This window comes from Carlito syrichta, unplaced genomic scaffold (assembly GCF_000164805.1).
Source record: "Carlito syrichta isolate Samal-C Ts95f unplaced genomic scaffold, Tarsius_syrichta-2.0.1 Scaffold307260, whole genome shotgun sequence".
Classification (NCBI taxonomy): domain Eukaryota; kingdom Metazoa; phylum Chordata; class Mammalia; order Primates; family Tarsiidae; genus Carlito; species Carlito syrichta.
In genome coordinates this window covers 137,683-151,692 of record NW_007251356.1, presented here as the reverse complement: position 1 = coordinate 151,692, position 14,010 = coordinate 137,683, and the positions used below count along the sequence as shown (strand labels likewise).

The 14,010-nt window shown below is 37.4% G+C and overlaps 1 protein-coding gene across 3 annotated transcripts in view; it reads left to right on the top strand.

Moving 5' to 3' along the window:
* Nucleotides 1-14,010, top strand: part of DMTF1 (cyclin D binding myb like transcription factor 1) — a 51,149-nt gene that overhangs the window by 35,728 nt on the left and 1,411 nt on the right. For all 3 annotated transcript variants that reach the window (XM_021715670.1, XM_008064297.1, XM_021715669.1), the window contains 7 exons: nucleotides 368-596; nucleotides 1,824-1,975; nucleotides 3,511-3,720; nucleotides 5,182-5,267; nucleotides 8,531-8,686; nucleotides 12,760-13,140; nucleotides 13,759-13,903. In XM_021715670.1, the coding sequence (XP_021571345.1) occupies nucleotides 368-596; nucleotides 1,824-1,975; nucleotides 3,511-3,720; nucleotides 5,182-5,267; nucleotides 8,531-8,686; nucleotides 12,760-13,140; nucleotides 13,759-13,903 (1,359 nt within the window). The remainder of the gene's footprint in view (nucleotides 1-367; nucleotides 597-1,823; nucleotides 1,976-3,510; nucleotides 3,721-5,181; nucleotides 5,268-8,530; nucleotides 8,687-12,759; nucleotides 13,141-13,758; nucleotides 13,904-14,010) is intronic.

Genomic DNA, 14,010 nt, shown 5'->3' with positions numbered 1-14,010 from the left:
TGAGTTTCTGTGTCTATTAGCCATCAGTGACGTTCTTCCCATGTTGCTGCTTATAAATAAATGCCGTAGTGTAACTTGAGAGTACAGATTCTTTGTAGTTATGTTTTGGGTAGTTTTTCTTTTCGTAAAGAGTCAGCCAGTGCTTTCCATTAGGATTCTTTATTTTCTTTTCTACAGAGATCCTTGCTGGCTAGTATAATACAACTGTCTTAGAAGGTATATGTGGTTTCCCACCACAGGGTGGCTCAGAAATAAACTCTTAATACTAGTACATACTTCCCAACAGTCCTTGTAAGTACAGGGCTGAATCAGACTATAAAAGGAGGAGAAAGTAGCAGTGGTAGTCTGGATGATTTTCTTCTTCCAGGAAAGTGGACAGAAGAAGAAGAAAAGAGACTTGCAGAAGTGGTTCATGAATTGACAAGCACTGAGCCAGGTGACATAGTCACACAGGGTGTATCTTGGGCAGCTGTGGCTGAACGAGTGGGTACCCGCTCAGAAAAGCAATGTCGTTCTAAATGGCTCAACTACCTGAACTGGAAACAGAGTGGGGGTACTGAGTGGACCAAGGAAGATGAAATCAATCTCATCCTCAGGTTTGTGTCCTAAATCTTTTAATGACAAAAGCTGCTTAATTGCTGCAGGTGTCTTGATTGACTTTACTCTTTTGGTTTCCCTAGATGCCTAGTGTCTGAAAATCATCTTTTCCGTAGAGAGCTACTGTTTAAGATCCTAAGTATTTCATATTGAGCTCTTTTTTTGTTTTGTTTGTGTTTGTTCCCTTTTAGTGGATTTAGTGCTCGTGCAAAGTACCAGATTGAAGGCGTGGAGACTGAAGTCCTCTGGTATATCCACAGAACAGGTATGGCACAGGCAGCGGCAGTGCAGCTTTTCCACTGTCCCACCAATGTGCCTCGGTCCTAGCCTAGGGGGAATATGTTCAGGGTAAGAGGGCTGTTCAGTCTCCATGCCCTTCAATCTGTGGCTATTGTGCTAAGATTGCCAGAAAGGGGGCCCAGTCTATAGTTACCCCTATACCTTCAGATTGGACCACATCAAACATGTCTATTTCATACAAATCCAAAAATAGCTTTAAGCTCATAATCCCAGCTTATTTTTTAAAAAATTCGTTGGTTTAATCATAAAGACTTGGTGATTAAAATGGGCAAAAATACCAGCAAGAAAGTATTTAAGACACTGAGGTAACAGAGACTATCATTGTGGCTACTCCCTACTGAAAATATAAATCATCACAACAAGTAACAGTTAAAGTCTGAAAACAAATAGGTTTTGCAACTCACAAATTTAGTTGAGTTGGCTGTTTTCTGATTGCTGCTGTTATTTTTGTCTGTCATTTTGCTTTGGATTTTATTTTTAATACAGTTTTTAAAAATTCGTCATCTTTAGTCCATTTCTGAACATTTTTGTTTTATAAATAGAAAAGCTCAGATCCAGGAAATAACTTAGTAAAGGCCATACTATGAAACACTGAAGAACAGTATACAACTAAACCTATTCTTACCCTACTTTAACCTTCAGCCTACTTCCTTTCCTTCACAGTGCTTTATCTGGTTCCAACAATTTATGGTTCAGCCCACTGGTTGTACCTTTAACCAAAGGCTGTTGCTGTAGTATTTCCTAGCTCTCAGCTCTGGAAGTAGATTTGCACCTCTGGAATCCTTTCCCAAGCCACATAATGATGGCATCTCATTGGCATAACTTGCCATTCCCTTTATTGTCAGTGCCATCACTTGTAGTCAGAGGAAGGTTCTTATGGAGATATAAATTTAACATCTAACAGATGCTTATTTTGTAACCTGTAGGATTGCAGAGCTTGATGTAGCTGATGAAAATGACATTAACTGGGATCTGTTAGCTGAGGGATGGAGCAGTGTCCGTTCACCACAATGGCTTCGAAGTAAATGGTGGACCATCAAAAGGCAAATTGCAAACCATAAAGATGTTTCATTCCCTGGTAACGTATTATTCTTACACCTTTTCTTACCATATTTACTCCTTAGGAGTGAGAAGTTAGAAGTTCTTTGCATCCACTGAAGAGATACTATAGCAAATTTTCTACCCTATTTCACTAAGTGACTATATTTTCTTCCCTAGAGAAGAGTTAATATGATTTGTAATTTCCCAAACCCCGTAAGATGATAATATACACATTTACACTCATTCGTGTTTTTCCACATAATCTATGAAGAGGAAATAAATTTTACATATATAATCATGTACCACATAACAATGATCAATAGCAGACAGCATATACAACATTGGTCCCATAAAACTATCATATTGGATTTTTACTGTACCATTTCTATATAGATATGTTTAGATACACAAATACCACTGTCTTACAATTGCTTACAGTGTTCAGTACAGTAACATGCTGTACAGGTTTTAGCCTAGGAGCAGTCAGCATTGCTATAGAGCCTAGGCTTGTATGTGGCTATACTGTCTAGGTTTGTCTAAGTTCACTCTGATGCTCCCACAACAAAATTGACCAACAATGCATTTCTTGAGGCATGTCCTCATCATCACATGATGCATGGCTATAATTTTGTTTTGTACAAAGATATACTTCTGAAAACTTAACTTTATCAACTTTTAAGAGTTGAATATCTTATATCTTATATCTTAACTGGGAATGTTTAGATAAATTCTGTGATAATTTATTTTGTTGGAAAAAATCTGTAAATTTCTAATTTTATTCATTAATATAAATCCAGAGATCTTAAATTGGGTTTGCTTAAAGTGAAGTATAGTATACTTTTCATTTTGTCACTTGTTTTGCATTTAGGCATAAACTAACCTGTACAGTGTGTTTAATTTACGTTATTAAATTCATTCCCCTTATTATGGAACTTCAACTTCCATTTTTCCGAAGGAAAATTAAATGCTAAAAAACTTTGGCTTGATGAAGTAATTTTTTAAAAAAAATTAAACGCCCAGTTATAGAGGATTAGTGTAATTATGGATAGAGAGAGTAAAGTCTAGAATTGGTCTCCTGTGCAAGGACTCATGGTAGCATATTACTGTTTGGAAAAGATCCACTGCTACCTCTAGAGTTCTGAGTAGACCCATAGTCAAGTGCCACTGAGTTGTTGGGGGGGAAAAATACACTATTCACTTAAAAAAGAAAAATAAGCGTTTAACATTGACAGTATTCTTCCTAAATAATAAGAATTCTATCAAGAAGCCATAGGAATAGAAAGTGTCCTATTTCCATGTTCTTTAAAATGTCCGGTTTTTTTGCATTATAAATCTTAGATGGCAAAAACAAAAATATGATCTTAAGAATTTGAAAAATGTGTTATGATGTTATCCAAAATTGTTAAAATAGTTGTTGTTTTAAAATATCATATTGGTAAGCTCTCACATCTAATATGCAGTTATTTATTCCAAAAACTTTCCTTCCTTGACCCCCGCCCCCACTTCCCTTGCTGCTTAGATGGTGGTCTCTTGGAGAATCAGTGTTCTTTTTGTCTACCCATCTCTCTTCAGTCTTAATAAAAGGTCTTAAACAGTTACATGAGAACCAAAAAAACAACCCAACGCTTTTGGAGAATAAATCAGGATCTGGAGTTCCAAACAGTAATTCCAATTCCAGTGTACAGCATGTTCAGATAAGAGTTGCCCACTTGGAAGACAACACCACCATCTCTCCTAGCCCCATGGCAGCACTGCAGATTCCTGTCCAGATCACCCATGTCTGTAAGTTTTTGAACATCAAGACTTCTTGCTGTTTGACCTATATGATTCTTTTAATGGCTCTGACACCTTTTGGTCTTCTAGCATGTTAAAAGAAATTGACCCAAGTTGATGAACTGAAGGGCATCTAAGGCAATTTATGTTAAACTCAGTTAATATTTGCACAAATAATATGTGACAGGAAGGACTTAAAACCAACTGTTCAACCATTATAAACCATTTTAAACTAGATTTTAATCTCTAGATTTTATAAGTAATGGCTTAGTAGAATAATTAAAAATTAGAATTAATGATTAATAGAAAACCACTACCAGAAAAAGCAGTCAAGCAAAGAAATAGAGCTCACAAAGTGACATGTCATTTGTTGTAATTTCACCAGAAGACACACAAACTGGGATTGTTTTGCTTTTCAACAACCCTTTAAAATGTAAAACCATTCTCTGTCTTAAGCCATATTTTTCCCTGATCACAGTTTGCTCACCTTGGTATAGGCTATTTTTATCTGAACTCACTTCAAATGATTATGGCTGTGATCTTAAGGATCCATCAAATAGTAAATAACAGTAAACACTACACATTAAAAGTCAATTCCAAATTATTTTCCACATGGTTTTACTTTTAGGTAATAACCACATGCATCAACAAAAAAATCATATTTCTTCTACTTAGTCTTATATAATCTGGAATAGGTATTGATCAAATCTGGACATTAGTTGACATAACTATAAAGAGATTATACTATCTGGTCTCTAAAGTGCTTTCAGTCCCCCAAATGTGGTCTTCTGAAATAATGCTATCTTACATTTATTTCTTGTTTTTAAAAGCACTTTTAGTCCTTACAACTGTATGAGATAGGCAAGACAGATAAAAATCTCTGAATATTAGTTTAGATTAAATTATTAACTGCAAGAATGTAATGTCACTAGAATCAAAGCCTAGTATTTAGGGACTACTAATTCAGGCATATATATTTATAAGAATGTCCAAGAAAATCAGTTTTTACCAAGTTCTTGCTATTTTGCAGGTTGGCCTTAGTGTGTTACTCTTTCTTCCTACCATTAGAAACATGTTTTGATATACATACCAGATGTTAGCTAACTTTTTTGATAAAAGAACAGACAGTAAATATTTTAGGCTTTCTGAGTCTCATGGTGTCTGTCACAGGTATTCTATTGTTGTAGTGCTAAAGCACCTGCAGAAAATATACCAATGAACATGGCTGTGTTCCAATAATACGTTACAAAAAATGGCAGCAGGCTGGATTTGTCTATGGACTATAGTTGGCCGACCTCTGACCTATATGCCAGATAATTCATTAGGTTTTTTTTCTCTCATAAGAAATTTAAATAAGTTCAGGTCTCCACACTAATTATCCATTATGAAATTGCCTCCATGACAATTGAGTACAGTGGAAAAATGTAAATTTACAAAGCATTTTATTTATTGTCCTTGTTCTTACCACAGCTTCAACAGACTCCCCTGCTGCTACTGTTGACTCAGAAACAATAACACTAAACAGTGGAACACTACAGACATTTGAGATCCTTCCAGTGAGTAATACTTTATGAAACAGATATTGGCCATTTTTATGCATGGAAAGATTGGTTGGTATCATTTTGAGAAATGTTACACAAGCAGATGAAATATAAAAATCTGAAGCCAGACTGATGATAGACTAGTCATATATCAGACTTCCACTCATATAATTACTTTTAATATGCTTTTCTCTCCCCTGTATATAAGCCAGTAGGTTCTTTATGGGGGGGGTAAAAAAACCCTAGGAATTTATTGATAAAAAGTTGTGTATTCTTAAGTTTAAACTTCAGTCACCTATCAAGATGCTTTTTTCACTGCTCAAGACAGTTTTTGAACTTAGCAATTTTGATGGTCTTTAGTATTTCTGCTGTTTTTCGTTTCACTTTTCCACATCAGCAAAATATTCCCTTTTGAGGACTTCAGGGCAAGATCGGGTGAATAGGGAGGGTGGGGGATGGGGCCATGCCTTTTTTGGTCAAAAACTACAGAACACTCAGCTCAATGTGGGCAGGTTGTTCATGTAAATCACCCATCATGAAATGGGCAAACGCACTGAAAGAATCTCCAAAAAAACTCACTGAAGCTGAATGCAGCCTCTCACAATAATACTGGCTGGTACACTGATGCTGATATGTTCCTAGAACACTTACCTAGCTGGGGGAAGCCTATTCCACAAGGGGCCCAACGTCCAAAAAATAATTCCAGGTTTTTCTGGGTCCCCCCTCATATGTGAAAATGACAATGCTAATGAGTAAAGTGCATACTATATGTTTCGACTGAATCATAAATTTATAATCAAAAAGCTCATATTGGCTATTGAGAAAATGTTTGTCATGAGCTATATAATCACATTCTGATTCAGTAAACACTGTACTAGCCACTGAGGGCTGACGTGAGTGGATTGCCTGAGCCCACGGATTCGAGACCCGCCTGGGCAACTTGGCGAGACCTCATCTCTACAATAAATCAAAAATCAGCCGGGCATGGTAGCGTGCGCCTGTAGTTACAGCTACTTGGAAGGCTGAGGCGGAAGGAGCCCAGCAGGTCGAGAGCGGCCACTGCACTCCAGTCTGGGCGACAGAGTAAGACTCCAACTCAAAGAAAAAAAAAAAAAATTTTAAAGCCTCGATGCTAAGTAGTTTACCACTTTGGAAAAGTCTTGTAGTTCCCCAAAAAGGTTTAGACACAGAGTTACAAAATGATCCACCTATTCTAATCCCAGATTACCTAAGAGAAATTAAAACATGTGTCCAGTAAAACTTGTACATGAGTGTTTACTGCATTATTCATATGTTAACAACCGAAATGACTATCAACAGAAATGGTTAAACTGTGCTGTTAACATACAAATATTATTCAGCAATAAAAAGGAATGAAATACTGGTGTATGGCCAGGCATGTGGCTCATGCCTGTAATCCCAACATTTTGGGAGGCCAAGCAGAAGGACTGCTTGAACCCATAAGTTCGAGACCATCCTGGGCAACATGGCGAGATGTCTCTACAATAAATAAAAAAAATTAGCAGTGGTACATGCCTGTGGTTCCAGCTACTTGGAAGGCTGAGGCAGAGAGATTTCCTGAGCCCAGCAGATTGAGGCTGCAGTGAGCCGTGATCGTGCCACTCACTCCAGCCTGAACAACAGAGTGAGACTGATTTAAAAAAAAGATTAACCAGACAACATAAAATACCACACAGTATATGGCTCTCATTTATTTTAAATATTAAAAATGGGCAAACCTGTAGAAAGTAGATTAATGGTTGCCTGTGGCTACAGGGAAATGGGGCATGACTGTTGAGGTCCTCATTTCTATATCAAGTAAACCTGCAATTAGTCCATAGTTCATCAGGTAAGTTTTACTTAAATCGCTCAAGACTTATTTACTGTAAAGAACATTAGGGGTATTAGTGCAAGAATTTATTCATCTTCTCCCCAGCCAAATCCCAGGAGGATGGCCAACATAGCAAAAGTTTTTCTTTCCATCTTTGGAACTTCTTCAAGCAGCTTACTTAACCTAAGCCTCAGTTTCCCAGTCTGGTGGCCTCCAGAATGGGGACTATATATGACAACCATTTGACACAAGTAGACAACAGCTCCATTTTATTTAGTTTTTACTTCTTCCCAGTAAACAAAATTTTGTATACATATATTTTGGGTATGTGTTCAGGTTTTTACTTACAGGGTCACAATCCAATACTTAGAGACTTTTCTCCTACTTTATTAAAAGGGATAATAATACCCCAGCTTCAAAAATTGTGAAAATTAAATGTTTTTAAGTATATTAAATAAAACACACATATGTATAATATACATACACATATAAAGTATTTACAATAATACCTGACCATATGTGATCTATACATGCAACCTTTAGGGAATGATTAGCATTCTTTTATGGAAAGAAAAGAAATGGAGTTCCCACTGAGTGGTAGGTACTCATAATTATTTCTAATTCTAAACCCCTTCCATGAGAGGTAGTTATTATCCCCACTTAAGCAATAAGGAAACCTGTATTTGGGGATTCAGTACCCAGGAGAGTTGTTTTGGCTTAATTCAGATGACTACTGTTGGACTAAAAAACACAACATGATTTTAAGTGCAAATACTTTTCCTTTAGGGTATTAGGGTAAAGTTCTATATAGAAGCTTTGGGTTGTAAAACATTTATTAGTGAATAGTTGTTACTATTTCCTTTTTAAAAATCTCAAAAGATACATGTATTATTAGTTAGCTAGCTTTTCAGATAAGTCTTTTCCTTCAGCAGAACATTGCTAATTGCTATTTGTTGATATTTTCCCATAATATAAAAATAGTTCCTAAAATTATACTATGAAAAAAATGTTTAAGTAAACACTGCTGTTTCAAAAATGTGAAGCTTTTTTTTTAAAAAAAACAAAAACTGGGAGATTGCCAGTTTTTATGTGCTACACAGAAAGGATAAGGAGGGACAGTTGGATGTACTGAGTTACTGCACTGGAAATGGTGGCTCATACAACTGTGCTGTGGTGCCCAGAAACAAACAGATGAAACCAGACCACAGAAAAACATGGGAGTGAAGAGCAGCTAAGTGCCTTGCCTCTTAAACTTCCAGGCCGAATAATGGCTTGAGGTAGATAAATAGTAAAGAATATTATACCCTTCATTTTATTACTTGTTCATACCTCCACAACTGGTAAGTACATTTGTGGCTAGTAAGTTATAGTCAGTCCCTGTTTTTGTATATAAAAGTAAGACTTAATCACAGTCTGTTAAACTATCTTATTTTTCTTTTCCCTTTAGTCTTTCCATTTACAGCCCACTGGCACTCCAGGCACTTACCTACTTCAAACAAGCTCAAGCCAAGGCCTTCCCCTAACTCTGACTGCTAGTCCCACAGTAACCCTGACAGCTGCTGCACCTGCTTCTCCTGAACAGATCATTGTTCATGCTTTATCCGTATGTTATATAAATTACTTGATTTTTGAGTACCTGCTACAAACCAAGATTAGTTGATACTAATACTTCGGAGGGGGGTGGTAATATGCATTGCTCTTTATGTTTGAGGTTTTTGTTTGTTTAGATTCAGGGGATACACATGCATATTGCGTTGTGGTGGGGATTGAGTCTCAGGTGACCCATTCCCCTGATAGTGAACACTGTGCCCTGTAGATAGTTTCCGAACCCCGAACCCCCTTATCAGTGTCCCCAGTGTCTATTATTTCCATCTTTGTGACCATTTAGCTCCCATATGTTGCTGCAAAGGACGCAATTTCATTCTTTTTTATGGCTATGTAGTATTCCATGGTGTGTATATTCCACATTTTCATCATCCACAGATAAATTGATGGACATTTAGGTTGATGCCACATCTTTGCAATTTTGAATTGTACTATGATGAATATGTGGGTGCAGGTTTTTTAAGGTAAAAACTTCTGTTCCCTAGGGTAGATACCTAGTAGTGAGACTGCTGGATCAAAAGGTAGATCTACTTTTAGTTCTTTGAGTAATCTCTATACCACTTTCCATAGAGGTTGTACTAATGTACGCTCCCACCAATGTTTGAGTGTTCCTTTTTCTCCACATCCACACCAGCATGTTGTTGTTGTTGTTGTTTTAAGTAATGGCCATTCTGACTGGTATAAGGTGATATCTCATTGTGGTTTTAATTTGCATTTCACTGATTATGAGTGATGCTGAGCATTTTTTCATGTTTTTTGGCCATTTGTATAACTTTTGAGAGATGTCTGTTCATATCTTTTGCTCATTTTATAATGGACTCATATCATATGCTTTTCTCTTGATTTGAGTTCTTTGTAGATTCTGGATATTAGTTCTTTTTCAGTTTATAGCTTGCAAATATCTTCTCCCATTTTGTAGGTTGCCCATTTGTTCTGTTGATTATTTCTTTTGCTGTTCAGAAACTTTTTCATTTAATTAAGCCCCACTTGTTTTAGTTGCATTTACTTTTGGGGTTTCCCATTTTGTAGGTTGCCCATTTGTTCTGTTGATTATTTCTTTTGCTGTTCAGAAACTTTTTCATTTAATTAAGCCCCACTTGTTTTAGTTGCATTTGCTTTTGGGGTTTTAGCCATAAATTCTTTGCCTAGGCCAATGTCCATAACAGTTTTTACTAGGTTTCCTTCTAGGAGTCTTATGGTTTCAGGTCTGATGTTTAAGTCTTTAATCAATCTTAATTTTTGTATATGGGGAGAAATAGGCATCAGGTTTCATTTTTCTGCATATGGCTATCCAATTTTCCCAGCACTATTTGTTGAATAGGGTGCTCTTTCCCCAGTTTGTTTTTGTCTGCTTTGTCACAGATCAGTTGGTTGTAGATATTTGGGTTTATTTCTGAACTCTCAGTTCTGTTCCATTGGTCTGTGTGTCTGTTCTTGCACCAGTACCATGCTGGTTACTACAGCCTCTTAGTATAATTTGAAGTCAGTGATGTGATATGATTTGCTTTGTTCTTTTTGCTTAGGATTACTTTAGCTATTCAGGCTATTTTCTGGTTCCACAGAATTTCAGGATTGTTTTTTTCTAATTCTGTGAAAATGGCATTGGTAGTTTGGTAGGGATTACATTGAATTTGTAGATTACTTTGTGTAATATGGTCATTTTAATAACACTGATTCTTCTAATCCATGGGCATGGGCTGTTTCTCCATTTGTATGTATCCTCTGCAATTTCTTACATCAGTTTTGTAATTCTCCTTATAGAGATCTTTCACCTCTTTGGTTAAATATATTCCTAGGTATTTGAGCTTTTTGGCTGCTGCTGTAAATGGAATTGAGTTCTTGATTTGATTATCAGCTTGGCTGCAATTAATATATAGCAGTGCTACTATTTGTGTGTGTGTGTGTTGATTTTATATCCTCAAAAATGTTGCCCAATTCATTTACCAATTCCAGGAGTCTTGGAGGAGTTTTAAGGTATATGACTATATTGTCAGCTTGCAGAGATAGTTTGCTATCTTCTTTTCCAATTTGGATACCCTTTTTATCTTTTTCTTGCCTGATTGCCCGGACTATGGCTTCCAGTACCATGTTGAATAGGAGTGGTGAAAGTGGGCATCCTTGCCTTGTTCCATTTCTGAGGGAGATTTTTCTCCATTCAGGATGACATTGGCTATGGGTTTGTTGTATATAGCTTTTATTATTTTGAGGAATGTACCCTCTGTGCCTATCTTGCATTTTATCATGAAGGGATGCTAAATTTTATCAAATGCTTTTTCTGCATCCGTTGAAATGATCATATGATTTTTGTGTGTAATTATATTTCTTTAGTGGATCATGTTTATTGACTTGCATATGTTGAACCACCCTTGCATTCCTGGGATAAAACGCAGCTGGTTGTGGCATATATATTTTTTTTATATGCTGTTGAATTTAGCTAGCGACTATTGTGCTGAGGACTTTTGCATCTGTATTTATAAGGGACATTGGTGTGTCATTTTCTTTTTCTGCTGTCTTTTCCTGGCTTTCGTATCAGAGTGATACTGGCCTCAGAGAATAGCTAGAGAGGATTCCCTCCTCTCCAGTCTTGTGGAATAGCTTCAGTAAAATCTTCTTTGAAGGTTTGATAGAATTCAGCTGTGAGTCCATCAGGTCCTGGAGTTTTTCTGTGGGAGACTTCTAATTACTGTTTTCAGTCTTGCCTACTTTGCCTATTCTGTGTTTCTATTCCTGATCCAAGATTGGGGGGGTGGTTTCCATTTCATCTAGACTGTCTAGTTTGTCTGCATAGAGATGTTCTTAATAGTCTTGGATGATCTTTTGGATTTCTCATGTATCCGTTGAATATCTCCTTTTTCACTTCTGACTGAACCCAGAATTCGACTCTTCTTTCATTTCTTAATTAAGCTAGCAAGCAGTCAATCAATTTATCCTCAGGGCCCCACCCTCAGCCTGGGCCATCTGGGCACTTCCTTGGAGCAACACTCACCAAGGGCCTCTGGGGCAGTAAAGGGGAAAGGAGCTGAAGTACCCTACAAGTGTGTACTCTTAGCTGCCCCAGCAGGTATTAGGAGGGAGCCCCAGGCCACTGAGGTAATGCTGTTGTACAGAGCAGGCACAGAAGAGTTCACAAAGGGAGTAAGAGGTTGCTGTGGCAATGCTTCCCATCATTCAGACAATCTGTGATCTGTGTTAAGGTGCAGCCAGCTCAGGGCCTTGGGTGTTTGCAGCTGCTGAGTTTGACTTTAGAGGCTGTTTTCTCCCAAGCTGGCTAGAAAGCAGCTACTCCACCCTTCAAGGGTTAAGTTCTTGGGAAATGGCAGCAGACACTGCTCAAGACTTTTTTCCTGCTCCACTCCATAGCAGAGCATGGTTGTGGGGAAGACAGTTTCCTGTGGGGTCCCACAAGGCTAAGAGGCCTTGCAGGTTTGCAGCAGCAGCACAGAACTCTTGAATTTCCCTCACTCACCTGCCCCACTGTATCTGGAGGCTGTGGTGGTACAAGCAAGAGTCTGGCCAGTTCCATTCCAAGTTGGTGGATTTTTTTTCTTCTTTGCTTTAAGTGGTTATTATAATTCCTTGGGAAATTTGTGGGACATGCTACTGAATCCATTCCTCTCTGGGTGCTGAGGAAACTCTACCTTGGTTTACTCTGTAGGAGAAATTCACTCGAGCCACCTCATGTCGGCCATCTTAATCCTCTCCACTAGTTGACACTAAAACTATAAGGTAGTCCAGTTATCTAAATAATCCTTCCTACCACTATGGTCCCAGGCAACATGTTTTTGTGACATCACCTTGCCTTCACTGGAGTGTTTCTCTCATGCCCTCTATCTCTTTATATAAGATGAATGTACATTAAAATAGGGACATTAGGAGAGCAAGAGCTCTAGTAGGTAAAGAAGAGGGGTTCTAGAAAAATAGTGATTAAAAACATGGCAGTTCCAAAGATGAGACATATTAATATGAGAGGGGACAGTGTGGTACTGCTTATAGATGTCATCTGTTGTATAACTTAAATCTAATAGGTACTTTATCATTTTTCCATTGATAGTTTTCTTTAATGTTTTTTAGCCAGAACATTTGTTGAACACAAGTGACAACGTCACAGTGCAGTGTCACACACCAAGAGTCATCATTCAGACTGTTGCCACAGAGGACATCACTTCTTCCATATCCCAAGCAGAACTGACAGTAGATAGTGATATTCAGTCGTCTGATTTTCCTGAGCCTCCAGATGCCCTAGAAGCGGACACTTTCCCAGATGAAATTCATCAGCCTAAGATGACTATGGAGCCATCATTTAATGATGCTCATGTATCCAAATTCAGTGACCAAAATAGCACAGAACTAATGAATAGTGTTATGGTCAGAACAGAAGAAGAAATCTCTGACACCGACCTTAAACAAGAGGAGGAATCGCCCTCTGATTTAGCCAGTGCTTATGTTACTGAGGTAAGTTGCACTTAAGAGAACAGCTGAATGGGTTCTTTTCCTTGAGCGTAAAACCTTCAGTTTGGAAAAAGCTTAGAAATAATTTAGAGGGATATTCTCTGGTACTGTCCTTTTTTCTGTAGTCTCACAAACCTCTACCACTGACCTCACAAGTATCAGTGAACCAACAATGTTGTTGTGGCAGAAGTGGTCAAACAGATCTTGTGACAGTCAGGAAGAAGAAGAAAACCATACTCTTTCACACACACAGTTCCTTACTATTATTAAAACTTCACTTCTTCACCTGTAATAGATTGAAAAATGTTTGTCAGAATCTATAGAAGCATTTTCCTAAGAGTGGTTATTAATAGATCTTCGTGGTTCAGCTTAGGAACCTCATCCCAGTTTAACAGCAATGTTTCTTGTATATTTAGGTGACCTATAACTGAATTAGTTCTCTTAACTTCCTTTTTGATATACTTATACAATGAGGTCATTAAGGTTGACTTCTGTCCTTTTAAGACCTTAACCTTTCATTTATTTATATTCTAATTTTAAAAGAATATATGTGCTTGGGATCTTAAGGAAAACTAACTAGGAAATATGAGTCTCATTTTTTAAAAACTTTTATGTTATTAGGGTTTAGAGTCTCCCACTATAGAAGAACAAGTTGATCAAACAATTGATGATGAAACAATACTTATCGTTCCTTCACCACATGGCTTTATCCAGGCATCAGATGTTATAGATACTGAATCTGTCTTGCCTTTGACAACACTAACAGGTACTGTAACTCTTATCATATGCCTGATATATCTTAAGGGGAAAATCAGGCAGTCAGCCATTTAATTCAGTTGTTTTAGGCTTTTTTTGGACCCATAATAAAGATAT